This window comes from Phocoena phocoena, chromosome 20 (assembly GCF_963924675.1).
Source record: "Phocoena phocoena chromosome 20, mPhoPho1.1, whole genome shotgun sequence".
Classification (NCBI taxonomy): domain Eukaryota; kingdom Metazoa; phylum Chordata; class Mammalia; order Artiodactyla; family Phocoenidae; genus Phocoena; species Phocoena phocoena.
The window spans coordinates 54,998,909-55,026,823 of NC_089238.1; the positions used below are offsets into that span (position 1 = coordinate 54,998,909).

Here is a 27,915-nt window from a genome sequence, read left to right on the forward strand (position 1 = left end):
CAGGGCCGCTCCCGGCCACGTCTCCGAGCAGCGTGATACCCCCGCCTGCTGCCGCCGCCGCTGCCTTCTGAGCTGCCTGGGCTGCAGACGTCTGTCTGGCTTGGAGTCTCCGGGCCAGATGCAATAGGGCAAGCTAAAAATAACCCGGTGGGCGGCCCCCATCGGGAGTGTGGGTCGGGGTGGGGGGGCCTGGGCTGGGCGCGGACACATGATCCCCGGGACCCGGCCGAGTGGAGCTGAGACCGTCCGGCAGACCGTGCACGCTTCTGCTCCACACTTCCAGGACCGCCCCGGCCAGAGGGCCCCTCTCCTCTGACCGTCTGGGAGGAAATGCCTTTGACCAGCTGCAGGATGGGCAGCGGCCGGAGGAAGGTCAGCTGGACTCTGTGCTGCCTGCTGCTGCTGCTGGAAGCCAGTTCCGCCGGGAATATCTGGAAACGGGCATTGCACGCGAGGCTGGCGGAGAGGACCCGCGTAAGTGCCCGGGCTGGGCGGGGCTGGGAGGAGATGGGTGATGCCCGCACCATACGGTGTGCCAGCGCGCCGCCCAGATGCGGACGGCACAGGGCAGGCGTCCTTCTTTCTTTATCTGAGTTGTGCCAAAGTCGGGTGGGGAGCAGAGGGAACTCACAGCCCTCCAAAGATTCCGAGCCTGGGAGGAAAGAAGCCAGGGGCCCCTAAAAATGCGCAGGGGGCCGGTGACGTGCTTTTGCCTACCCACGTTTACTTTCTCCTGACAAAGAGCACCTGATTTTAGAGTCCGAGGACTTAAAACTGAGTGTTTGTCTCAACAGTCAGTAACCAAATGTCGATAGTCGATAGGATGCAGTTATGCTTCCGTGCCATTCCTGACTCATTCAGTAAACATTTAGTGGAAACTGCTCCATGCCGGGCGCTCTGTGCATTCCTGTAGGTACAACATGGAGACACCAGCTCCCACCCTGCAGGGTGGTCGAGTGGGGGGGGCAGTCAGGTGACATGTGACAGCAATACAAAGGGTCGGCTCGCTGTGGTGGGAGGCGAGGAGCACGCGCCCTGCAGCCCTAAGTCTGAATCCAAGATCTGCTGCTCACAGGCTGTGTGACTCGAGGAAAGTTGTTGGGCGTCTGTGAGCGCCGGTGATCTCATCTGAAAAAGACAGATTGATGCGTTCCTTTCAGTTCCTTTCATCAAATATGTATTGATCGCCACTGTTTACCTTGGTCACTGTTGCCCTAGGCTGTGGGGATGCAGACTTATATGTCCCCAAGCCTTGGGAGACTCGTGTTACCCCACAGGGCTGGGCTTGCAGAGAATGAATGAGAAGTGAAAGGAAAATGTATACAAGCACACCTGATCTCATTGTGCTTTGCAGAAACTGCGTTTTTACAGATTGCAGGTCTGTGGCAACCCGGCCTTGAGCAAGTCTCTCGGCGCCTTTTGTCCAACAGTGTTTGCTCATTTCTTGTCCCTGTGTCACATTTTGGTAAATCTCCCACTACCTCCAACTTTTTCATTTTTACTCTATTTGTTCTGTTGATCTGTGGTCAGTGATCTTTGACGTGACTATTGCGAAAAGGTCACGACTCACGGAAGCCTCAGAGGATGGTGAGCATTTCTCAGCAACAGGCTCTTTCTTAATTAAGGTGTGTACATTGAGTTTTTTAGACATAATGCTATTGCACACTTAATATGCTACGGTGTAATGTGAACCTAACTTTTAGATGCACTGGGAAACCAAAATATTCTTGTGACTCGCTTTCTTGCAGTGGTCTGGAACCCAAACCACAGTATCTCCAAGGCGTGCCGGTAGTGTATTTGGTGACAAGTGTTGAGAAGGGAAATAAAGCAGGAAGGGGACTAGGAGAGAGTGGAGGTGGGAAGGGTGTCACTTTAGATCCCCCACCCCAAAAGGGAGCACAGAGGCATAGAAGGTTCAGGAAGACGATACCAGCACCCTGAGCATATGGGTGTGTAAATGACTCCATATCTGTCAAACACAGGGCATAGCGAGTGGTCCTTGCGTCTTGGTGACTTTTACTCAAATATTAGGAAATTGGTTGGTGTTTGCTTCCCCAGGTGGAATGGAGGTTCCTCACAGTAGGGCCTGATTCTGTCTCCGTCAGTGCAGTGTTCCTGGTGCCTGCCATGAAGTAGGCACCCCATACATTCTTGTGGGTAAATTATGGGCAAGTGCAATGGAAGCACAGAAGAGTGTGTGCAGCTCTGCCCCAAGAGAGTCAGGGAGGGTTTTCCAGGATCAGGGACATTCAACCCAGGGCTTTGAAGGATGAATAGGAGTTTTCCAGGCAGAGAAGAGGGAGAAGGAACGGTTTAATGACCCCAGGCACCATGTGAAATGAAACTGTATTGAGGCTAATCTCAGCCTCCAGGGCTCACACTATAGGTCAAGCAGGAGGCCACATGGGTGTAGAAAAGCATAGTAGCAAGTGAAATGGTGAGAGGTATTTGGAGGGAGAAGAGAGACCCTTGTCAGGTTGGACTCCCCCATGCTTTTCGCTGTTTAGGCCTCAAAGCATCCAGCACTTTGGTTCTAGGACCACAGAGAGATTTCCAATACATCATCTGGCCTTATCTCCACCTTGTCCTGGAGCGTCACAGGGGCTGATGCCGTGACATCTCACTAGGAGGAACGAGGAGGCTAGGAGGTTGGGGACAATATGCACTGGGGGTCAGGGGGAGTCTCTTTAAAAACACAGGCCTGGGTGGGCTTCAGGAACCAAATTACTTCTAGCCACCGTTTGTCAGAATGCAAGCACTTTGAGTTTGTACTCACTGGACTGGAACTCTTCCCTGCTATCAACAGACATCAGCTTCCCTCTCCAGTGCCCAGACATGGGAGAGGTTTGTGCCCAGATTGTGCCTCACAGAGAGCCCCTGGGAAAAGACAGGCTGTCGACGGGTGGCTCAGAGGATAAGGAGGTTGGGCAGGGCGCCAGGCCTAGGAATCTTTCAGTGACATCTCTAATGAGCTGTGCAGCCTCAGGCTGCTTGCTGCCCCTCTCTGGGCCTCAGGTCATTACCTGGGAAATGAAGACGAAGGACCAGGTGACCTCCAGGGCCCTTTCAGTTCTGATTCTAACATCCATGCAAATGTCCAACAGGGAATCTAGGAGTAATAGGAAGCAGCTCCGCATATTCAGGGGCAGGACTTCTTATGTGGCCCCCATTGCCCACCCCAAGCTGGGTCAGCTCTTCAGCCTTGGCCCTGGACCCCATGGGGCAGGTCAGGGCGAGGAGAGGCCGGGTGTTCAGGATTATGCTGAAGCCAGCTCATACCCGCTCCAGAGAGTTAAACAGCCCTTATTAAAAATGAAGTCATATAAACTTATATAATTTTCATGAAGAAGGAAGGAAGGAAATCCTCCTTATCAGAAACATATCACTTCCTAATTATTTTGGTTGCATTCTTACCATTCTCCCTGCTCTCGAGGTCATTCATGTCTGTGGCATCTGCCTGGTAGAAACACCATCTCTCGAGGAGCTATTACACGTCTCTTCCCAACTCCTCATTCAGTGGCCTCGCACTGGTAGCTTGAAATCAGCCACGGTGAGAGTATTTACACCATGGAAATTGGCAAAGGCTGCACATGGAGAACTGGGTGTTAAACCCGGAACCGCACGTGGCTGCCTGCATCTTGGCTCCTCCCCTTCTCAAAGCCCCGCCCCTTGACAGAGTGGGCAGAGGGGGCTGAGGGGGTCCAGGGCACTTCCTGGATGCTGTGTGCATTTTCCTGCCCAAGAGACAGTGCCTGAAAGGAAAACACGGGAGGCCCTGTAGGGAGGCTTGTAAGGAGAAGAAGGCTTGTCCTCCGTGAGCCTCCGCTTCCTTGTCTGCAGCATGGGAGACGGCAGTGCTACTTTGCAATCCAGTGGAAAGACCCCGAGAGCCTTCAGCTTGGTGCCTGACCAGGGAACACCTCTCTCTGTGTACTAATAAAAACAAAATACAGATATTTACGAGGCTAGATAAGACGGAAAGGAATAGGCTAGGAAGAGGGATGTTTGTCAGTAGCCCAAGAGGCTTTCTGGGGAGCTCAGGGTCAGTTCTGTGGAGCTGGTGTTTTGGGACTTGCTTTCCTGCCATTTGGTGAAAGTTATCAGAACAGTTCTTTGCTGAGTGTTCCTATGTGTCAGGCCAGGCTGTCTCAGGATCCTCTGAACAAACCTACCAGGTGGGACTTACTGTAGCCGCCATGTCGGCTTGGGGACTGGGTAGCCCCATGGTCCCCATGTGTCACTGTGGCTATGTGTCTGTTTTGTACCCTAAGCTCCCATTCGGGGCAGCTGGAAATGGCTAGGCAGTTTGCATCCTGCCCAAAGGTGCCTGCCCAGTGGAGGGGCAGCGTGGGGCTACAGCAGCCCAGAGCGAGGATGTAATGCATCCTGCCGGACGAGGCACCCCTTTGCAGTTGGCCTGCCCAGAGCAGCATCTTCTGGTGACGAGCACAGAGGCCCCGTGCAAGGCGTGTTCCCCAGTCTCCCCAGGCTGGTCCTCCTTTCCCTTGTTACTTCTGTGAGCGCGAGAGCTTTCTGGCACATCTTTTATTTTTTGCTAAGTTAGCAAGAGTGAGAGAGGCAGGTGGCCTGGAGCTGTGGGTACCTCCCCTCCGCTCTCATCATTCCCTGAGTCCTGAATCTTCACCTTCATCCTGGAAGCTCTGTCCTCGGAACACGCTCAGCCGGCACACAGGACGGGCCAAGGTGCTTGGGTCCATACCGTGGGAGCAAACGGAGCTGAAGGACCACGGCCTGGCTTGCTCAGCCCAGGCTGGGACGCCTCTGAAGAGTGATCTGGACAGTTTCTCAGAGGTTGCCCTTGGGTTTGAGCTCCAGGTGCCCAGGGCAGTCACCTGGGCATTGACGGTCCCCAGATGGCCCCCCCTTCCCTGCCTCACGTGCCCCCTCCCCTGCTAGAGCTGCCTGGGACCCTCTCGCAAATATACCACCTGCACTAAAATCCTAGTCTCAGGGTTTAATTTTGTCTCCCCTACCCCCAAAAATATCTGTTCAAGTCCTAAGCCCTGGTGCCTGTGAATGTGACTTTATTTGGAAATAGGGTCATTGTAGTGTAATTAATTAAGATGAGGACATATTGAAATTAGGAAGGCCCTTAATCTGATGTGGCTGGTGAAGAAGACAAGAGAGACAGAGACACACAGGGAGAAGGCCGTGTGGAGACAGAGACAGAGATTAGAGCGATGCATCTCAAGTCACGGAACTCCAAGGGTTGCCAGGAGAGAAACAGGCAACAGATTCTCCCTCACGGCCTCAGAAGGAACCAACCCTGCCGACACCTTGATTTTGAACGTCTGGCCTCCAGAGCCATGAGAGAACACAGCTCCATTGTTTTAAGGCCCGCTGTCTGTGGTGTTTGTTACAGCAGCCCTAGCACGCTCATACGGTCAGCCTCTGGGAACCAACATAGTCAGTTCTGTTGCTTGCAACCAGCAACCCCAATGGTAGACGCTTCCCAGATGAGGGAATTCCGGCCAGAGCAGAGAGTGACCCACCCCACACCATTCTGGCCGCGCACTGGTGAAGCTATCACTGTGCCCTCAGAGTCCTAGAGGCTTTCCTTGCTCCTTGAAAGACGTGAGATTGATTGCACCCCCGCAGGACCCCATCATCAGCACCACTAGGACACATCCATCTGGAGGGGAGGGGGTGCTCAGTGGGCCCTGGAGTGTTCATGGTCAAGACCCCGCAAGTCCCCCCTGGGGCTGGAGAGAGGGGACGTGACATACCGCAGCGAAGTGCCCCACTGTAGGCTCGGCCCTCCCCGAGCGCCTAACGCAGTGCCTGACGCGCCACAGACTCTCAGAAACATTTGAAGAACTAGGGGGAGGAGCTGGATGGATGGGCGGGTAGATGGAAGGGAGGAAAAACAAATGAATAATAGTGTGACCTCGGGGGTGACTTCCTCCTCTCTGAATCTGGCTTCTGTACCTGAGGTTTCAGTCCTGAAACTGATTCCAGGTGGAAACGAGCAAGGGGAAAAGTATCTAAGAACCGTGTGGTTATAACCTGGGACCCTGTGTGCGAGGAGGCAGGAAAGCAGAGGGAAACTTACCTGTCATAGTGGCGCTAGTCACGGTAACCAAAGTGGAAACAGCCCAGATGTCCATAAGCTCGGGATAGATCAACACAACGGGGTCCATCCACACAATGGAATATTACTCAGCCATAAAAAGGCATGAAGTACTGAGACACGGTCCAGCATGGATGAGCCCTGGAAACATTACGCTCAGTGAAAGATGCCAGTCAGAAAAGGCCACATAGACTGTGATCTATCTGTATGAGATGTCCAGAAAAGGCACATTCATAGGGACAGAAAGTAGATTAGACGTTGCCAGGGGCTGAGGGCGTGAGGATGAAGGAGGGACTGCTTAATGAGAATAGAAGTTTTCCAGAAACCAACACAACATTGTAAATCAACAATACTTCAGTTAGAAAGAAAAAAGAATTTGTTTGGGGCGATGTAAATATTCTAGAAATAGATGAGAGGCAGGTGTTGGACAATATTGTGGATTTAATCAGTGCCATAGAACTGTACACTTAAAAATGGTGAAAATGGCAAATTTTATGTTATATTGAGTTGGCCATAAAGTTCATTTGGTTAGTGAATATATTGTTCAATAAAATTCTTGGTGAAAACGAAAAATGTGTCTTATATTTTTGCTTAAAACCAAACAGACTTTTTGGCCAACCCAATGTATTTTACCATGGTAAGATTTTTAAAAAGCAGTGGGAACCTAAGGTACATCTTAGGGATTCTGTGAGGGGCTCCTGGTCAGGCTTGTCTTAACTTCATGGTCCCCTCCTCAGAGGCCCGTTCCCTGATCCCCTATTTAGGTCTCTTTTAAAAGTTTTCTTAACTTCTCGACTTCTTCATAACATTTACCTCCCTTATTATTATCTGCATGATTTTTTTTTTTTATTCTGGCTTTGTTTCATCTTTCATTACCTGCCTTCACAGATAAACAAAAAGAAAGCAATTCGTTTCCTTTCTGTGTGGTGTTGGGTTGGTGTTTGTCACATGTCCTGGAGCTGAGCCACGCGTGAAGGCAGGGCCAGTGTCTTCTGGTTTAGGTCAGCTCTCCTCACATGCAGCCAGTGCCTGGCATGTGGTAGGCCTGGGAACTATGAATTTACCGTGAAATGAATGACTAAATTACATTAAAACCCTCTAGAGCGGAAGAGCAGGGATGGAAAGTTCTAGAAGACTCTCAGGTGCACAGCAGGGCTCAGTGGACACCAGCTGGAGGAGTTGGCCAAGTGTGCACTCTTGCCCTCGACATGCACTGAGATGGCTTGTCCTGGCGTGAGATCCTGGGTTTTTGAGTACCTCTCCGGGGAAGTCCCGTTAGCCATGCACCAAACTCTGCTCCCGGAGCCCAGCGTGTCCTGGAGGTCTCAGGGCATCAGGAAATGGCATTCACTGCACACGAAACTCTAAGCCCTCTGTTCCAGGGAGAGACATATTTTTAGATCTTTGACATCCGAATTCCAGAGGAAGAGCAAGTAAAGCTTAGAAGAAAATTGGCTTTCTTCCTGCCCCAAGCAAACCGGTCCTGGGGTGCATATTTATTGGTCAGGCCGTTAACTCTCTGGAACATTCCAAAGAAGGGTAAAGCTCTTGCAGGGGAATGAAGGGGGTGGAAGTGGTTTCAGTTTTTTTCCAGATTATGGAAACAGTGACGTTTACTCTGCACACATTCAGACAATACAGAAAGTCACAAATAAGTAAAAATATTCTAAATTCTCTGAGACACAGGCTCTGTTGACGTTTTGGTATGTGTGAGCGCCTAGACTTTTTCGTGAAGCAGTTATGCTCAGGACACGTTGTTTTCTTAATGGTATTTTGTTCATACTGTTTAAAATTTGTTTATTGAGGGCTTCCCTGGTGGTGCAGTGGTTGGGAGCCCGCCTGCCGGTGCAGGGGACGCGGGTTCGTGCCCCGGTCCGGGAGGATCCCGCGTGCCGCGGAGCGGCTGGGCCCGTGAGCCATGGCCCCTGGGCCTGCGCGTCCGGAGCCTGTGCTCCGTAGTGGGAGGGGCCACAGCAGCGAGAGGCCCGCGTACCGCAAAAAAAAAAAAAAAAAAAATTTGTTTATTGAGATGAAATTCACATACTGTACAATTGACCACGTTACAGGGGACAATTCCGTGGGCTTTAGTGCATCGACAGTGTCGTGCAGCCACCACCTCTGTCTAGTTCCAAAATCTTCCCATCACCCCAAAAGGAAAACCCAGACCTATTAAACAGTTGCTCCCCACCCCCCTTCCCATCCTCGCCCCCTGGCAATCACCAGTCTGCTTCTGGTCTCCATACATTTCCCTACTCTATTATTTATTTATTTATTTTTGGCTGTGTTGGGTCTTCGTTTCTGTGCGAGAGCTTTCTCCAGCTGTGGCGAGCGGGGGCCATTCTTCATCGCGGTACGCGGGCCTCTCACTATCGCGGCCTCTCGTGTTGCGGAGCACAGGCTCCAGACGCGCAGGCTCAGTCGTTGTGGCTCACGGGCCCAGTCGCTCCGCGGCATGCGGCATCCTCCCAGACCAGGGCTCGAACCCGTGTCCCCTGCACCGGCAGGCGGACTCTCAACCACTGCGCCACCAGGGAAGCCCAAATTTCCCTATTCTGGACGTTTCATATAAACGTGATCATACAATACGTGGAATTTGTGTCTGGTGTATTATTCATATTGTTTTGTACCGTGCATTTTTCATTGAACGATATATGCTGAATATGTTAATATGATAGATCCATGTCTTTTTTTTTTTTTTTTTTTTGCGGTACGCGGGCCTCCCACTGCTGCGGCCCCTCCCGCCGCGGAGCAACAGGCTCCAGACGCGCAGGCCGCTCCGCGGCATGTGGGATCCTCCCGGACCGGGGCACGAACCCGCGTCGCCCGCATCGGCAGACGGACCCCCAACCACTGCGCCACCAGGGAAGCCCCCGTGTCCTCTTTTCAAAGACTTCTATGGTGTTCCAAGGTGTGGAGCTGCAGTTATTTGTTTATCCAGCCTCCTTTGGTTGGACCTCAAGGCACTTGTTTCAGTGGACCCTGCATTTGGACTAGTGGAATTGGGCTTCCCACTGGGCAGCCCAGAATTGGCATTTCCCTACCTGCTTCCTGAAGATATCAGAAGAATGGCTTTGCAAATCTATAGAGGCCACCGAAAATCCCCCCAGGGTATGAAAAAACAAATAGCCACCAGGTCGAAACCTTAAGGGAACCATCTTTATCCAAGTAAGGCATACAGCGCTGGGACATTCTTGTCCGAGCTGTACCGTAAATGTATGTTCACAGCTACTTTGAAGCAGACTTGCCGTACCATCCTTTTGCAGGGATGAAAATGAAAGATGGAGATCATGGGTTGTCTGGGATGTTCATGAAGGACGTTGTCAGTCAGGGGTGAGCTGGGGTTTGACATGCTGTTGTGTTATTTTCAGCTGAGTGGCAGCGGAGGGCTGGGGCTGGCTGGGGCTGCAGAGAGCAGGGGCCAGGACGAGTTCTTTCCAGAATGTATCCCTTGGGGAGGCAGTTACATGACTACATCCAGAGCTGGGGCTGGTCCAGAGGCGAGCAGGAGGCAGGGGCGTGTGAGAGAGGGGGACCCCGAGCCGACAAAACGGGAAGAATCTCACAGGCGAGACTGAGAAGCAGCTCCCCAGATCCAGGCTCCTGGGACAGGAAGTTGCCAGAGTCAGACAGACCCAGGTTTGAATCCTGCCTCTGCTGTTGGCCAGCTGTGTGACCTGGGGCAAGTGCCTTTAATATTTCTGTGTGTTTCCTCATCAGTAAAGTGGGTTAATAATAGCAGTGAGGGTTATGCTGAGAATTCCGTGAAATTCAGTATGTGAGGACCTAGCACAGCGTTGGCGCGCAGTGGGAGCTTAATAAATGCACGCAGTGGGAGCTTAATAAATGAATCAGCCTGCCCAAGTTCCGACCCTGACGCTTCCCCATATGGTGAGTAAGCGCCTCAGTTTCCTCACCTGTACAATGGGGTCAGCAGGTGTAACTACAGGGGAGCGATGGATGCTACCTCAGGGGACCCTCAGGGAGCAGTGCTGGGACGGCTGCTTCCTCTTAGGAACTCTGCCAGTTGTTTGCACCCATCCCCCCCACCGCCCCCCCTCCCTCCCTAGAAATGATGGCACTACTGCGGGAGGGTTTCTTGCTTGCGCACCTTTAGACCCCAGTTAGATCCTGAACTCCTCGGGGACAGGGACCGGCTCATAGGTTTCTTTTGCATCCGCCTCAGCATCACAACTAAAGCATCATCAGTGTGTGAGTGAATCGAGGGCGGGAAGGAGGGAGGAAGCAGGAAAGACCAAAAATAAAAGTAATGATAAAACCAAGCGATCAGCATCGCTGAGCAGAGCACCCACAGATGTGATCTCATCTGCTCCCTCCACAAATCCCTGCAGCGGGCACGCACTTCTGGGCCCATTTTGCAGGTGAGGAAGACGGAGGCTCAGAGAGGTCATTTTCCTGTATGATGGCACAGCTACAGGGGTCCAAGCCAGACTCATCTAATTCCCGCACCTGAGCTCAAATCCCTGACTGTTGAGGAAGTCATGGCCTCAGCGCCGTCCGTCTTGGTACACTTGAAGGTGGGATGTAACCCCTAAGTTCTTGCCCCCAAAGGAAGAGGATGCATTAGCTGGGCAAGGAGAGGGAAGAGTTCTGATTGCAAAGGACAGTGTACAGAAGGCTCCAAGGCGAGGAGGAGTTTGGGGTCCTAGCAAACCTTCCAACACTGACCCCGGACTTATATTCTGGATGCATTATTTTGGCTTCAGGAGGGAGGAGTGTAATATGACCCTTCTCCGCCGGTGGCCTTGGGCAAACCTTTAATTCTCTGAGCCTCGGGGGCCTCATCTTTAGAGTGTGGATGAAATAGGACCTGCCTCTCCTGGACTCACGTGACCAAAGGCGTGTACAGATGCTGGGGGAAAGGTACAGCATTAAACAAACACGAAGGGACAGCTCCACATCAGTGCAGGCCACCTGGCCTGCAGAGCCACCTTCACAGGGACATTGTGCAGGTTGTTAAATGCCTAGAAGGATGAGGATGCCTGGCACGTGGTGGACCGCCAGTAAGAGATGCCTGTCACTGTCACGCCTCCATCATTCTCATCATCACAGCTTTCAATCAACCACAACAAAAATGAACTGAACACCTGCTCTACACCAGGCACGGTCATAGGTGCTGGGGACACAGGTGGGAAGAAGACCGAGTCCCTAGGAGGACACGTTGTAGGGGGGAGAAAAAACAATAAACCGAACAGTGAATCAATACACGGTCCTCCCAAGGGTGGTCAGAGGTTTGGAGCTATGTAAGGCAGGCAGAGGGGAATGGGGAGCGCCAGCTACGGCGCATGTGAGCAGAGACCTGGACCAAGTGAGGGCTGGAACCAGCCGGGCATCTCAGGAGGGAGACACGGCCCATAAAGGCCCAGAGGTGGGACCTCAGACAGGCCAGGGCGCTGGCCAGGAATGAGCAAGGGGAGAGCGGTGGGACGACAGGAGGGAGGCCAGAGAAGTGGAGGGGCAGGGGCATGGGGCCAGCTGGGATCTGACCTTTAGCCCAAGGACTTTGGCCTTTAACCTTTAACCCCCGTGGGCTGGGAAGGTGATCTATTTATTTCGTTTATAAAAGTCCGTTCTTTCTCAGAACACCAGGAAACATCCTCTGTTTAGGACCCTCTGTGAGCATCACCTTGCATGACATGAAATATTTTTCAAAACATTTAATCCTTTAATCTGGGCCCCTCCGTGAAATCGGTTCTTTATCACCCAGGACCATCTGTTGTTCTGGCAGCACCATAAATCACTGGGGCATTTGACTTCTAAGGCGCTTATCTCTTTTGTTTTCTCCAAATTCTGAGAACTGACATTTGAATTTTCCCTGGAGAGCGCCCCTGTTAGGGGCTGCCCTTAGGAAGTCACCCACCTGGGAGGCATTGGAGGTGGGTGGAAAGCGTTGCCCGTCTGATCTCCAGGTTCTGTTAAATTTTATAAATGAGGCTTGATGTGAAAACAGGCTGGGCGGAAAAACCAGCCATCCCTTCCCAGCCACGCACAGACATCCTCCCTCACCCTCCGAAGGAGGCCAGGGCAGCTGTCACCTCCAATTAGGATTCAAATGGCGGGGCCCCAACGTGGGTCCGATGTTGCTAATTCTTAAGAAAATGAACTGAGTTAATGGTGCGGGATTATGTGCCCTGCCTGCATCTTGGAAATTATTCCTGAGGATACGGGAATTTGGGGCACCCAGCCGAGCAGAGGATGGCAAAAAGGCTGAACCAGGAGTTAGAAGATCCAGGAGTTACAAGATTGCCCCTTTATTTTGGCTTCGTTTCCGCCAAATGTTGGCTTTGTATTCATTTTTGCTTTTCACAAATTAAATGATTTATATAAGGGGGAAAAGATGAATTCTCTGGGTACAAACTACTATACAAAAAATAGATAAGCAACAAGGGTCTACTGTAAAGCACAGGGAATTATATTCAATATCTTGGAATAACCTATAATGGAAAATAATCTGAAAAAATATATATGTATAACTGAATCACTTTTTTGCACACCTGAAATTAACACAGTATCGGAAATCAACTCTGCTTCTATTTAAAAAGAAAAAAAAAATTCTCTGGCTGAAGCAGGGAGGGCCAGGAGCCCCACCCTCCCCAGACTGCACCCCTCCCGCGCTCCACTCGGTCACGGTTTTCTCCCCACCCCCCACCCCGCCCAGTCTTAGCCCCTGGTGGGGGGGGAGGGGTCCCTGTGAGGTAGTTTGAGAACCACTGGTCCTTGTGATTGCACGCATTGGCAGATGCGTCTGGTCGGGACCTGTTCTCTGTGACCCGACGCCCCCTACTGGGCGCTGGGAGCAGCGCGTGGAGTTTGCAGCCACCGCAATGGCTGTGGCGGAAGGACGTTCATACATCCTTGACCTTTGAGGGCATATAGCATTGTGTAGCTTGCCTTTTATTTATTTATTTACTAACATATAAGGTTTTTCCTGTCCTTAATCATTCTTCTTAAGTACTTCTACCTTTTAAGTTTTTTAATTGTTTTCTTTAAATTGATAAAAACTCAATGTGTTCATGGCAATATATATATATATTGGAACCTGTGCAAAAGAGCATGCAATAAGCGAAAAAAAGTGTACAATAAGGAGAACTCTCCCTTGGCTTCAGAACCTAATTCTTCTCTCCAGAGGCAATCTTTGACCAACGGCTGCTGTGTATTCTTGTATATCCTTCCAAAGATGTTCTAGGCCTGTTAAACATAAGCATATTACATGTGTGTGCATATGAATATTTGAAAACATAGGTGAAGAGCAGACAAACGGTTCTATATCTTAATTCTCTTCATGAACCACCATCTCTTGGGGATCTCTCATCAGCAGGTTTAGTGGCTGCGTGCTACTCCAGTCTGCAGACGTGCATTATTTACTTGGACAGTACAAGGTGCAGGATTTTGCAATGCATATATGTTGGGGGAGATCGGGGGAGCAGTGGGTAAAGCATTTTAGATGGGTGGAGCGGTTCAGGCATAAGCCGGAGGCGGGGCAAGCCGGGGTGGTTTTTCCCCCAAAGAACCTACTCTGTATCTAACTCTGTGCGTGTGTGTGCGCACACCTGTGTCGGGATGTGTAAGACCTGCCCTCCATACACCCCACCTCCATACCCAGAAGCAGAGCAGTGTTCCCGGCACAGATGGGGTCTGGTGTGACTTGAACTCTCCCAACCCCACCTCTGAAATGCTTATTTTATTGGTAATGCACTTCCTATATGTTAAATAGGATATCTTTTTTGTTTTTTTGCGGTACGCGGGCCTCTCACCGCTGTGGCCTCGCTCGTTGCGGAGCACAGGCTCCGGACGCGCAGGCTCAGCGGCCATGGCTCACAGGCCCAGCCGCTCTGCGGCACGCGGGATCCTCCCGGACCGGGGCACGAACCCGTGTCCCCTGCATCGGCAGGCGGACTCTCAACCGCTGCGCCACCAGGGAAGCCCAGGATATCATATTTTTAACTCTTTCTGGAAACGTAGTACCAGAAAGTGGGAAAATCCTGAGTTCAGCTCCATGAATCCCCACAAAACGAACACACCATGGAACCAGCGCCCAGATCAGGAAGCAGAACGGGGCCGGCCCCCAGGGACCCAGACCCACTTCAGGTCACCACCCACCAGGGCACCACGCTCCTGTTCTCACACCAGACATCAGCTTTGCCTGTTTTTGAACGAAAACTGTAGATGGATTCATACTATATGTTCTCTTGTGAGCTGACTTCTTTTTTTTTCTCAGTGTTATGCCTGTGACGTTTATCCAAGCCGTTTGCTAGGTGAATTTATTCATTTTGTGTGTGATCTGTAAAGTCTCAAAGCTCTATATAAACACATGAATTATAAGAAGTATATAAATATGTATCTATTGTGTTTGTATACATATATATACCGTATTTTATATGTAAATACATACATATATGTACATACATATAAACATCAGGATAGACGCTTAACATACAACTCTTATCCAGATTCATTTCTCCTTTTTGCTGCTGATGGGCTTACAGTCATTTCAGTTTGGGGCTATTACAAAGAGAAACAGCAGCCTTTCATCCTCAGAGCAACCCGCTGAGGCTGGTTCTGCTGTGATCACGCGAGGACGCGGCGGCTCAGAGAGGCCCAGCGACTCGCCCGCGGCGCACAGCAACCGCCCCGTCCCGCTGACGCCCCCTCTTCCCGCAGGCCGAGGAGCCTGGCGGCCCCCGACAGCCCCGAGCCGACCGCTGCCCGCCGCCCCCGCGCTCGCTGCCCCCCGGCGCCTGCCAAGCGGCGCGCTGCCAGGCTGACTCTGAGTGCCCGCGGCACCGGCGCTGCTGCTACAACGGCTGCGCCTACGCCTGCCTGGAGGCCGTGCCGCCCCCGCCAGGTAGGTGCTCCAGGCCGGGGGAGACGGGGTGGGGGGGGCGCTGCCCGACTGGAGGAACAGCTGTGCTTAAACCTGGACCACCTGGGCGGGCCGCCCTGTGAGATGGGAACATAGCGCTCCTGGAGCAAGCATCCAGCTGCATGCACTGAGCGCCTGCTGTATGCGGGGCTCGCCACTGCCGGCAGAGAACTGCAGTCCAGGGGCCGCCCGTTAAAAGGAAAATACCCCTCTTATGAAGATGGGGGAGATTTCTCATAAAAAATCCAGATTTCCAGCTTTTCTTTAAAAAAAATTTTTTTTTTAATTTTATTTTTGTCTGCGTTGGGTCTTCCTTGCTGTGCGCGGGCTTCTCACTGCGGTGGCTTCTCTTGTTGTGGAGCACGGGCTCTAGGCGTGTGGGCTTAGTTGCTCCGCCTCCTGTGCGATCTTCCCGGACCCGGGGTCGAACCTGTGTGCCCTGCATTGGCAGGCGGATTCTTAAGCACTGCGCCACCACGGAAGTCCTCCAGCTTTTCTTAAAAATACTGGACCGCATTCCCTGGGCCACCATCTGCTGGAGCCTTAGGTGCCCCTAGATGGCAGCGGGGGCGGCCTCCAGGTTTCCAGGGACCCCATAAGGCCCACTTCACTCATGACGCCTGGCCCTGGGGGTATTTGAGATGGAGATCTGACACCTTAGCGATCCAGGTGGGCATGCAGACTCCTGGGTTCAGTCAAATCCACTGGCTAGCTGGTCACCAACTTAAACCCGCACTTGTAAAGCAGGGCTGAAAGGAGAAAGGGCAGCTCCCGCGGAGTGCCGCATCCCGAAGTGCTCAGCCCCGCCTCCGGCTAGGAGCAGAGACTCTGTAGGATGTTTGTTATCTGAACGGAGAATCTCTTTGGGAGACACAGGCCTCAGGGGTTCATCTGTGGAGCGAAGGAGTTTCAGATCCCTTTTGGAGAGGTTTGGGAGGGGAGGGAAGGGAGCCTGGGGGGAATACAGGGTGGGGCTGATTATGGGCAGCTGAGGGGAGAAAAGGTGCCCTAAATGTTTCCTCCGCTCCCAGCCTCCAGGGGCTGAGCCTCTGGAGGACAGCAGCCTGTTAGGACTGCACTTTCGGCCAGAGGCTGTGGTCCCCCTGGGCCTTCATTACTACCCCCTCCTCAAGGCCAAGGTAAGAACGAACACACTCAGTTCTCTTTGGGGTGAGGTCACAGCGACGACAAGGGACTCGGCACCCTTAGTAATGCTCATAATTACAGTCTGTGGTGCCCTTGAGTACTGCCTCGTGGCCACGCTGGCTCCCGCAGGGCCTTTTATGAGAAAGACAAAATGGCACCCCTTCCTCTTGGAGGAAGCACGTAAAAGTATGCCCATCTGGTTGGACAAGTCAAAAAGGTGCCCCTTCCTTTGGACTGAGACAGGGCATAGGGACTCCTGCCTTACTTGCTGCCTAGAACAGGTGCTTCTGAGCAGTGCACAAACCGTACGACTGTCTGTGACATTCCAAATAGCCTTTCCTTACACCATCTCATTTAATGCTTACACAGTCCCATGGGGTGGAGAGACCACTCTCAGCCCTGTTTTACAGCTGAAGACACGGGAGCTCAGAGAAGCTGAGTACGTTGCCCAAAGTCACACAGCAGGCAGAGCTGGCATTTCCATTTAGTCTTCTGACTGTGGAGAAGTGTCCACTGCCTTAGGCTCTGAGTGTAGGGATACGGGGCCCCAGGCTCATTTGTGGGATCCCTCACCGCCCAGAACATCCTTCCCCCAGACGCCCACACAGCTCACTTCCTCACCTCCTTCAGATCTCAGGCAGAGGTGGGCACTTTCTCAGGGAAGTTTCCCTCTCTAAATGGTGATCTTTCCTCTGGCCATAGCTAACTGCCTTCTGGCTTAAGCTTTCTTTATAGCCCAATCTAGAATATTGTGTTTCATTTGTTTCCTGACCATTCCTCTGACTTGAAGGTCAGCCCCATGAGGCAGGAGGTTTGGTTTGTTTCATTCACTGCTGTATCCCCACTACCTGAAATAGTCTCTGGACTCATAAAGGGTACTCAGTGAAGAATGGATGAATCAACGAAGGCCTAGCTTTCACTGGCCAACAGGAAGGGCCGACAAAATATTAGTCAGTCATAATAAGAATTCTGATAATAATATCTAGAACAAGGTTCCCTCACCCTTGGCACTCTTGACTCTTGGGCTTGGATAATTCTAGTTGGGGTGGGCAGTGGGGCGCTGACCTGGGCAGTGTAGGATTTTCAGCAGCATCCCTGGCCTCCACCCACTAGGTGGCAGTGGTGCCCCCACCCCACACTGGGACAACCAAATGTATCTCTAGACTTTACTAGATGTTTCCTGGGGGGGGGGGGGGAGGGGGCGGGGGGGGGGGGAGCAGAATTGCTCCAGATTGAGAACCACACATTTAACATGACTTGAAATGCACCAGGCCCTGTTATAAGCAGCTTACACGCTTCCTTGCAGGCAGCCTGTGGGTTTCCTCCAAAGCAGACCCCGAGATAAGGTCTTGAGTGAGGGGAGTTTATTTAGCAGGTGATTCCAGGAAGTTCTAGTTGGGGAGCAGAGAGGCGAGACCCTGGGCCTCCAAGCCTTTAGGGACTGCATATTGATGGGAGACCTTGGCCAAATTTCAGTATTCCCAAAAGTATAGCAAAATGTGTACATTTCCCTGTACAGGAAAAATTAATACATTTCCTGTTTAGTAAAAAATAACATTGAAAATACATTTTCTAACATTAAGTCCGAGGCAGTGGGGAAAAGGAGGGAAGAACTGGAAGATTGGAAATAGAGGCTCTGGAACCATGTCTCACCCCTCTCGTTTGGAAGTTGTAAACTGCTGGTTCTGCTGTTTCCATTTCCACACTGAGAGCAACCATCTTATAACCATATTGTGCTCCTTTAAAGAAAAAGCTAACTGGTATTTTTACCAATCCCTATCTAGGTACTTTCAAAGGCACTGGACAGCACATCAATGTCTTTATTTTGGAGTCAGACTAAAGCAGGGGTCATAAACGAATGTGATCCCAGACCAGTTTTATTTAATCTCCAAAGTACTTAAAATTTAAAAAAAGTTATTTGCCAACATTTAAAACCAAGAGTTTATATTTTTTAAAATATAGACCTAAAGTTTAAAACACACACACAAAAAAACCACCCAGAAGCTCTGGGAACACTGAGAACAGCTGGCCAGAGCTGACCAGCCACTGACCCACTGAGGCAGGAACACTCTCCTGTTGGCCGTGATCCTACCCAGCCTACCGTCCTCCTTTATGTTACCTATCTGTCCCCAGAGGCATTTGGGTTTTCAATCCCTGTTTGGGGTTTTGAAGACCTTCCAGTCTACTACGTGGTCACTCTTCCTGTTAAAAATGTGTTGGTTAGAGAACAGGCCATGATGCTGTAACAAAAAGACCCACAAACTCAGGGGCCCAACCTATTAGACATTTACTTCTCCCTCGGTTAAAAGGCCGGAGTCGACAGGTGGTCCATGACAGGCAGGTGGCCCTGCTCCAGTCACCCAGGGACCCAGGTTCCCTCTGTTTCGTTGCTCCACGTGGTGGCTCCCAGTCTGCCGGAAGCTGGAAAGAGAGAGGGAGGGGAGCCGACAGGTAACCATACCAGTGAAAGCTGGGATGTGGCGTGGTTACTTCTGCTCATATCCAGTTGGCCAGAACTCAGTCACATGGCACACCTTGCTGCATGGGAGGCTGGGAAATGTAGTCTCCAGCTTGGCCAGCCAGTGCCTAGCTGAAACTCAGGAGTTCTGTTACTAAAAGGAAGGGATGAACTTTTGCTGGGGAACTGAGTTGTTTCTCCTGTGGGGAGGCTCTGTGTTTCATCATGAGATGTAGGCTCCCCATCCCCAGAGGCTGGGGCATTTCTCAGCTGCCTGAGGAGGGCCTCAATTTAACCATCTATTATCTTGTCAGTTTTAGACTGGCTAGTACAGCCAAAACCTCGATGGCTTGGGGGCAACGGCTGGCTCCTGGACGGCCCTGAGGAGGCATTGCAAGGTACCTGCAGGGTGATGCCCAACCCGACAGCAGAGCCAGGGTCCCCCCGTCTCAGGTGCCCCCAGAAAACTGAGAACCAGGGTCAGCCTCTGCTCCGGCAGGCTGCCTGTCCTCTAATACCTGGCCCGCTTGGACCCTCCCCACCCCGACACGGAAGGGGGTGGCTGGGGCTTGGCCAGGCTCTCCGAATCCGCAGAACAGTGTGGGGTTTGACTGTCCCTGGCAATGGGGCCTCCTCCCTGGGTGGAGAATTCAGAGGGAGGGGGCTTGGGGTTTTCAGATCCCTCAAGTCACCATAAGGGGTTCACTGTTCCCTGCTGACGAGGCCTCCTTCCGGGGTGGGTGGAGAACAGTTTCTGAAAGGAATGGCAGGCAGGCCCAAGGGCCTGGACCACCGTGGAGATGCGGCTGTGAGGGAGCACCTTTGCGTTTGTGCAGCTGTGCTTGTGACCCTACATACATCCGAGTGCGTGACCGTGTGTGTCAGGGTGTGCGGCTGTGCGTGAAGCCAGCTGGCTGTGCTTGTGGCCGTGTGTCTGAGAACTTGTGCATCCGTGTTGGTGCAGATGTGTGCGGCTGTAGGGGTGTGTGTGTGTGTGTGTGTGTGTGTGCAGGATTTGTGTGCACGTGAACGTGGGTGTGGATACGGCTGTGTGTGTGTATACGTGTGTTAGGACTTGTGGGACGGTGAAAATGTGGGTATGTGATGTGTGTGTATAGGATTTTGGTGGGTAAACATGTATGTACGTGTGATTATAAGCACGAGCATATGTGTTTCATTGTGTGGGGATGAACGTACATGTAGCGGGGTGGCCAAAAAGTTCACTCGGTTTTAAGTAAAAATTGACGTTTTTCATTTTCACAAAGAACTTTCTTGAGCAACGCATTCGCCAACCGAACGAACTTTTTGGCCAACCCGATATGCCTGTCACGATGCATGCACGCGAGGGCATGTTTGGGCTCATGTGACTCTGGCTGCCCCCGTGTGCATGTGTGTGTGCAGAGACCCCAGGCACAGCGTGGACTCTGGGGCGCCGATGAGAGGCGGCCCCTCTGCCCCCATGGGGGCCACCCCTGAGCCCCCCGCGCGTGTGTCCCCCACAGCAGAGGCCTGCAGCACCACAGAGGACGGGGCCGAGCCACTCCTCTGCCCCTCAGGCTACGAGTGCCACATCCTGAGCCCAGGTGACCTGGCTGAGGGCATCCCCAACAGCGGGCAGTGTGTCAAGCAGCGCCGGCCGGCAGGTGAGTGTGGACACCGAGCCCCACCCCACTCTTCCCGGAACCCCCCACGGGAGACCCGTCCCAAAGGAAGCCCCAGCCCCTGAGCCTGGCCACGCCCTCCTCCTGTCCCCTCTCTGCCCTGCTCCTCTGCACCTTCTCCCTCCTCATCTGAGTAGGATGCGGGCAAACCCCAGCTCGGCCACCTCCTGCCTGGCTGATCTTGGGGTCAGTTGTTTCAAATCTCTGAGCCTCGGTTTTCTTATCTGTAAAATGGGGCCACTTCATGCTGGGTTATGGGGATTAATTGAAATCATACGTGTGATGCCAGAGCAGAGACTAAAGGTGCTCAGTAAAAGTTGGATAATTTGTATCTGTCTGTCTGTCCATTTTAAACTGTACAGAGTTTGAATAGTCTGAGAACCCTTAACTTCTCTCTGCTAGGACTGTTCAGTGTGACTTCATTAGTATTCGTCTTTGGAGACAAGGCAATAAATAGTTCAGTGAAGGGCATGAATAGTGTGGCTTTAGTTTGCATACTTTTCCCCAGGGGGGCAAGGACGGCAGAGGAGGGGCTGCTGAGGGTACCTAAAAGCCACTCCTGCCTCATGCAAGGTGTAAGGTGGAGAGGTTAGGCATGGAATTTGCCAGAAATGTGTGGCAAACGAAGAATTGGGAACTTCAGGGAGATGGAGGGTAACCACGTCAAAGTTGAGCTTATTGGAACTTTGAGACCATACCCTCCAGGGCCCACATCCCCACTTTAACATCTCTTAGTCCTAATAGCTGAGGATAGCACCTCGGTCAAAATCGAGGATAATCACAGCGACCTTACTGGCCCAAAGAACCCGTCACATGCGTTATCTGCCAGAGCATTTCTTTTTCCTCACTGGAGAATTTATTTCTCTGAGGTGTTTCAAGAAAGACATAGATGTTAAATCTGTTACGCATTTAGCAAGTAATAAAATTATGAGACATGGAACTGTCTCAGGAATCCTGGTTCCTGGAATTCTGAGCTTTGAAAAGAATTACTTATAAAAGGATCGGAACCAACCAGGAATCTGAGATTTCTCCTACGTTCCACTTGCTATTTAGGGTTTTGAGTAGGTTCTCCAGCCAGACAGCCAGGGTTCCAGTGGCCACTTGGCCCCTTGCTGCTGTGTGTGGCAAATCGCCCAACCTTTTCAGGCCTCGCTTTCCTTATCTGTAAACAGGGCTAATAGTAGTTAAGCTACTTCATGGACTCTTTGAGGAGCCAGTGAGTTAATCCATGTAAATAAACCACGTCTGTAGTTTCTGAAGCACAGAACCGAATCCCTTCTGTTGGCACGACTGCTGTCTGTAGACACCACAGTGGACGGAGTACACAGGTGGACTGGATACGCAGTCCTTCGGACATACAACCCCAAGAACAGGCCAGCCTGTAGGAACCTGCTGGAAAGAGCAGCTTTTTCCAAAAGAGCTGGGGACGGTGGGGGTTAGTCAGGAGTCCTCTGAACCGAAATGTCATTTTTATAACTGGAAAGGCCTGGAATTACGTGGCCTTTCTCATCTCCTGATCTCACTCATTCAGTTATATGACCTCCAAGACCAGAGTAAGCCAGACAGGTTCAAACCGGTTCTCGAGGGACCAAACCAGTTCAAAAAGGACCCACTTCAAGGGTGGAGATAAACAAAGAGACAGTCAGGTGGCTTTACCGATGACACCCGGGGTTGATCGAGGCCCTTGTGGGCGCTCCCCTAAGCTTCAGTGCGAGCCTGCAAAGGCAGAAGTGTGACCAGGAGCAGTGTCGAGTGTGATTAAGACTGCAGGCCCTGAAATGGGTTCAAATGCTGCGGCGTTCTTCCTGGGTGACCTTGGGCAGCTAAGCTAAGCTTTCGTAGCCTCAGTTTCTTCATCTGTAAAATGGAGCAGTGACGGTCACGATAGCAATTGCTTCTTGGGGTAGTGATGAAGCTTGAATGAGAGAACACTTACAAAGTGCTTAGGGCAGCGCCCGACACATAGCAGGTCCCCAGCCAATGTGCGCAGCCGTCACCTGTCTTCCGGAAGAGGGAGGGCTGGAGATCAGAGACGTGCCCAGACAATACATACACCTAACAGGGAGCAGAGTGAGAATTCCAGGCCTGGCCACCTGCTCCAAAGCCCATGGGTGTGTGTCCTCCCCCACCCACAGGAATGATCGGAGCCTTCTAGATAGAAATGTAATTGAAATTTCCCCTAGCCTTGTCCCCAGAGGGCTGTCACTTAGCAGTAATTATTGGTAATTGTACAGGAGTTTGGAAACATCTTAAATTCCAACAACTTCCCTTGGAGCAACGGTCTCTGGGAATAGAGGAGCACTCTTGTCCCAGGGTAACCAAACAAGAAGCCTCGGAGTTTAAGTGTTTTAAAAACTGCATATTTGAGGTCATTTCTTTTCTTAATTTTTTAAACTTTTTTGTTTGCGTTGGGTCTTCGTAGTGGTGCACGGGCTTCTCATTGCAGTGGCTTCTCTTGTTGTAGAGCACGGGCTCTAGGCGCGTGGGCTTCAGTAGTTGTGGCGCATGGGCTCAGTCGTTGTGGCTCGCGGGCTCTAGAGCATGGGCTCAGTAGTTGTGGCGCACGGGCTTAGGTGCTCCACGGCATGTGGGATCTTCCCAGATCAGAGCTCGAACACGGGTTCCCTGCGTTGGCAGGCAGGTTCTTAAGCACTGCGCCACCAGGGAAGAACTGAGGTAATTTCTGACTTACAGAAAAGCGGCAAGGAGAGTCTCTTGGAGCCTCCACCCTAATTCATCAATTGTTAAATACTCTTTCCTTTATCGTGCTCTCTCTGCCTCTCCCCCAACCCTGCACTCTCTCTATATAGAAATCCACATAGTTACTTTTGGGGACTATCTGAGAATAAGTCACAGATCTCCTGCCCACGCCTAAGATGCAGGTCTCTGCTGAGAGCTGGCTGCTACAGGGGGCCAAGGACCACTCTGAGTTCAGCCTGGACCCTGACGTCTGAGGAGTTGATGTCTTTCTTGAGAGGAAAATGAACATCAACACAAGCAGTAATCTGATTTCTCAGAGAGCAGGGTCGCGGTCCTCAGTGCATCTTTTTATTTTATTTTATTTTACTTTATTGAAGTATAATTGATTTCCAATGTCACGTTAGTTTCAGGTGTACAACACAGTGATTCAGATATACACACACATATATATATCTGTTCCTTTTCAGGTTGTTTTCCCTTAGAGGTTATTACGAAATATTGAGTAGAGTTCCCTGTGCTATACAATAGGTCCTGGTTGGTTATCTGTTTTATACATAGTAGTGTGTACATGTCAGTCCCAACCTCCTAATTTATCCCCACCTCGTGCATCTTCTGAGTGGGTTCCATGCTGTTCCAATACTGACCATCCAAGACTGAGATGTGGGAGACGAGCCCCCCACCCCCGACTCTTCCCTCTGACAGAGTGACTTCCCTGGACGCTGCCTGCGAAGGCTAACGGGGTGGCACAGCCCAGAGCAGGGGCTCAAATGCGTAGGTTTATTTTGTAAAAGTGACACCTCTGGTAAACACACCTGGTGTGAGGAAGGGGTCCGGCTCCGCACAGACAACCGTCTCCTGCCCATGGCATCAGGGGCCATAATTCACCCCCAGGGAGAAGGGAGGAGCAGGAATGTTTCGGAGAGCCTCGGGCCCGGAAGAATTTTGCCATTTGCTCCGGAAAATAGCCGTAAATGGAAAAATCGTGGTAAATAGTAGTGGTTGAGCTTGCTGATAAGCTCCCTGCCCGAGGGTGTGGGTCAGCCGTTGGTTCTGTCGCCTTGTACAGTAAACGTCACTGCTGGTCCTGGACACCCTGATGATAGGATAGCCACAGAAGAGAAGGAAACAAAATGCCCCTGAGTACATAAACATGATTTTGATTGAGCTATGATCGGCATAGAATATTAGTTTCAAGTGCACAAATGCGATTTATTAACCTTACAGCCGTCAGATGAGACCGAAGCACAGACGGGGAGGGGGGCGTTTACCGATAGACGCGTTGCCAAGTGAAGCGTCTGTGTGATCTGGCCAGACTTCTCCACTCTCCCACGTGAAATCTCCCCAACTCCCACCAGAAAATGTTTTACTGCTGTGACAGGGCTGGGGCTGAGGAAGGAGGTGGTTGATGACAATCAACAGTGGGAATTGGGTCGTTCTGCTTCTGCATTTAATCGGCCGCGGTGTCACACGCCACTGTAGCTTCTGGAAAATTCCACCGGACACCTGTGAGAGAATGAGAGTGGAAAACACAAATAATTTCTTAGCATTGTTGTGAAAATAGTTTTGGCCTTATAAACTCCCCGAAAGGAGTTTAATCCTCTCACTTCTTTTCCAGACGGGCGATTCTTACGACACAAATTTTACAAAGAATATCCAGGTAAGAGAAGAACCGCTCTTACTTTGTGGAGGGTACTTAAAAGGGCAGTGGGCATTTCTGGGGTGAAGAAAAGAAGCCCAACGGACTGTTCTGAGAACTACAGTTTGAAGCTGCTATGAAGGAAAATGACTGTATTCTCCGTGGTTGATTTTATGCTGTCAGATGGCATGTTGGGGGTAAGGTGCTAGGATGCCAAGATGCTTCTGTTGTGAAAAATCTCTCCCCTAGCCTGTGTGGTCCTCCACGTGGGCAGGAGCCATTCCAGGCTGCAGGCTGGGACTGAGGCAGCAGCTCAGGGATGGCTCATAGCGGACAAAATGGGAATTAGATTGGGAAATAAGGTAGAAGCCCTGTTGTCTGATGGTGGGCAAGAGGGGCTTACAGCAAACACAGCTTCACGCTAAACATCAGAACCTGGGACTAGACGTGCAAAAGTTCCTCCTACTTTCATTGAGGGAATTAGAAAATATGGTTGACACCATCCCTTCAGCCAGTCATCCATCCAGCTATCCATCGATCCATCCATTCTTCCATTCATCCACCATATCTTTTTAAAGAATTGACAGTACACAGGGCTTCCCTGGTGGCGCAGTGGGTGAGAGTCCGCCTGCCGATGCAGGGGACGCGGGTTCGTGCCCTGGTCCGGGAAGATCCCACATGCTGCGAGCGGCTGGGCCCGTGAGCCATGGCCGCTGAGCCTGCGCGTCCGGAGCCTGTGCTCCGCAACGGGAGAGGCCGCGACAGTGAGAGGCCCGCGTACCGCAAAAAAAAAAAAAAAAAAAGAATAAGAAATAGCGGGCAGAGGGACAGCAGATGTGGAAATCCTGAGGTAGAGTGAACTTGGCCATCACAGCAGCCGGAGTGCGCCGTGAGCACGGGACTTGGGGAGGGGGGAAATGGCAGGAGTTGAGGGCAGACCACACGGGCTGGGGGAGCAGCTGCAGGTGGGGACTGGGAGACCTCTTTGGGGGAGGAGAGGGGGCAGGGCCAGGGCGCCGGGCCAGGCTGAGGTGTTTGGACTTGGTTTGGCTGGTGAGCCGTGAGCATCTGAGCAGGAATCCACAGACCTTCCCTGACACAGCCCACTTCTTTTCACAGAGGGTGCCTCCAAAAATGTGGCAGAGCACGGGAAAGGACGGCCGAAGCACTTCCAATAAAGCAACGGCAGCGGGTAAGTGGGAGGCGGGATGGGTCAGTGACAGCAGGTGGCTTTGGGCAGCCGGGTGTCCAAGGTAGCTTTCATCACGAAGTTGAACAGTGGGAGGGCAAGAGTAGGGCTTTACCTACGGGTAGAATTTGAAAATTCCCTTATAATTTCAAAGTGAACATGTGAGAGCTCTGGGCCTGCTCAGAAATGGAAGTTTCTATAGCCCGTGGCCCTACATCCAAGGACCAGACTGGATTGTAACTTACACGTTCCTTTGCCTTCATGCCTCTGTGAACAGACAGATGAGCCCTCCTCTGTCCCATGAAGTTGGTCCCTCTGTCTCCCTCCCTCTGCCACGCGGTGCTATCCGGGGCCAACTCTCAGGCACGAACCGGGTGCCGAGAGGTTCAGCAGTCGTTTGTGGAAATCTCCAGCGTGCAGGCGTGGTGCTGGGGGGACGCCGTGGATAAATCAGGGCTCCTGCTCTCGGGGGCTTACATCCTAGTAGGAGACTAAACTGGGCAACCAGTAAACCAGCAAGAAAGGCCCAGACTGCAATAGTGTCGTGAAGGAAGCTGGACAGACAGGTGATGTGATGCGGGGTAGCCAGGCGAGGAGGGCGCTGCTTCAGGTCGGGGCCAGGAAGGAAGGCCGCTGTGAGCAGAGGCATGATATCTGAGCCAAGATCGGACACGGCCACCCAGGCAGGTGGAGCGGGAAGGGCAGAGGTCCCGAGGCAGGAAAGATCTTGCTTTGAGGAACCCCAGGGAGGCCACTGGGGTGGGAACAGAATGATGGTGGGGAAGGCTGGCATCAGAGGTGACCAGGTAAGGAAGGCACAGGCTCTGCTCTCAGATGCTCTTCAAGGTGAGATGCAGGTGGATGCAAAGGTCCAGGGGTTTTGGCCAGGAAAACCTGAACACCCACCCAGCGCTGTGATAGCTCAAGTCTATGCATGGTAAACAAAAGCCCTTGAAAGGGGATGACTCCCCCACCCACCTCAGCGCCCTTGAAAGGCGAACATCAGGTTTGAGATTCAGAATACTCAGGTGTGAGTCCTGCAGGAAAATCTAGAGTCCATGGGGATTGATGCCAACACATCTATTACCTGCTGATGACAGGAACAGTTCTTGGAGTGGGTCTGACCCACCTGAGTCTGTGAACCTTACACAGGGACGTGCTGGGGCCAGTGGGAAAGAAAGGGACAGTGAGAGATGATTTGGGATGGCTCTTAAGAACCAGCCGGCCAGAACTGGGTTCAAATTCCTGCTCCACCACAAGGTGACCTTAGGCAAATGGCTTCCACTCTCCAAGCCTCAGTCTCCTCATCTGTAAAATGGGAGTGTTGGGGAGGGATGCGTTAGGAACTAAGTAAGATAGGAGGGGAGACAAGATGGCGGCGGCGGAGGACACAGAGCCCACTCCCCCGATGAATGCATCAAAAATATATCTCCACGTGGAGCACCGCTCACTGAAAACAAACTGGAAACTGGCAAAAAGATTCTCGTGCAACCAGGGTTGTAAGAAAGATCCACACGGAATCAGGTAGGAAGGGAAGAGGAAGATGGAACCTAGAGAGACTTAGCGGTGAGTTAAGAATTTAGTCTTAGAGGAAACTGGCGTCTTTCCGGTGTTTCTGGTGGGTGTGGAGGAAGTAGATGACACACACTTTAGACCCCATGTTCTTGGGTTCATATGAACCCAAGCAGTGGTTCATATTCATTCCCTCTTTGCTTCCCTTGCAGCCAACCTGGAAGAACATTCCTCCACTTTCTGCTAAGCCTCAGAAACCGTTGGGTAAAAAATGATTTGACCCCCAGAGGTCATGCCCAGCTCAACAGAGCATGACCCCAGAGATGCTTGGAGACAGGACCCCTGGCTCTCATCCCCTGGGTGGCTCCACCTGGCAGGGTGACTTCGTGGGAGCCACTCGCCTGTTCCGGGTCCCTGTTTTATTGTCCTGGAAAGGAGGCCCACCTAGCAGTCCCCTTGACCTTGCAGCTCCCCAGATCTACCGTGGGAAGTCACTGCCTCTGTGAGCTGTATGAAGCCCCTTTCTAAGACAGACGTCAGTGTCTTGGCTGGTACAGATGTCTTCCAGGTTTGACTCTTGGAGGCATTACCCATCCCAAATGTCCTCAAGATACGTTTGCTCGTCATAAAATGGAAATGAA

At 51.8% G+C, this 27,915-nt stretch overlaps 1 protein-coding gene across 2 annotated transcripts; it reads left to right on the top strand.

Annotated features, from left to right (window-relative positions):
• Nucleotides 1-207: 207 nt before the first annotated feature.
• Nucleotides 208-27,915, top strand: WFDC1 (WAP four-disulfide core domain 1). Of its 2 annotated transcripts, XM_065899200.1 has the most exons (7): nt 208-474; nt 14,771-14,954; nt 18,891-18,974; nt 20,079-20,219; nt 24,553-24,594; nt 25,693-25,765; nt 27,487-27,915. In XM_065899200.1, the coding sequence occupies exons 1-6, from the start codon at nt 331-333 to the stop codon at nt 25,749-25,751; spliced, it is 654 nt and encodes a 217-aa protein (XP_065755272.1). In that variant the 5' UTR covers nt 208-330; the 3' UTR covers nt 25,752-25,765; nt 27,487-27,915. The 2 variants fall into 2 exon arrangements, with proteins under 2 accessions (XP_065755272.1, XP_065755273.1); XM_065899201.1 differs by lacking the exon at nt 27,487-27,915 and having other exon boundaries at nt 331-474; nt 20,082-20,219; nt 25,693-25,751.

What these genes read in the sequence shown, in the direction of transcription:
- WFDC1 (XM_065899200.1), top strand. Translation starts at nt 331, where the DNA reads ATGCCTTTGACCAGCTGCAGGATGGGCAGCGGCCGGAGGAAGGTCAGC. An exon ending in GGCTGGCGGAGAGGACCCGC is followed by an intron (nt 475 to 14,770) that starts GTAAGTGCCCGG and finishes CTCTTCCCGCAG; the next exon opens with GCCGAGGAGCCTGGCGGCCC. An exon ending in GGCCGTGCCGCCCCCGCCAG is followed by an intron (nt 14,955 to 18,890) that starts GTAGGTGCTCCA and finishes TTATCTTGTCAG; the next exon opens with TTTTAGACTGGCTAGTACAG.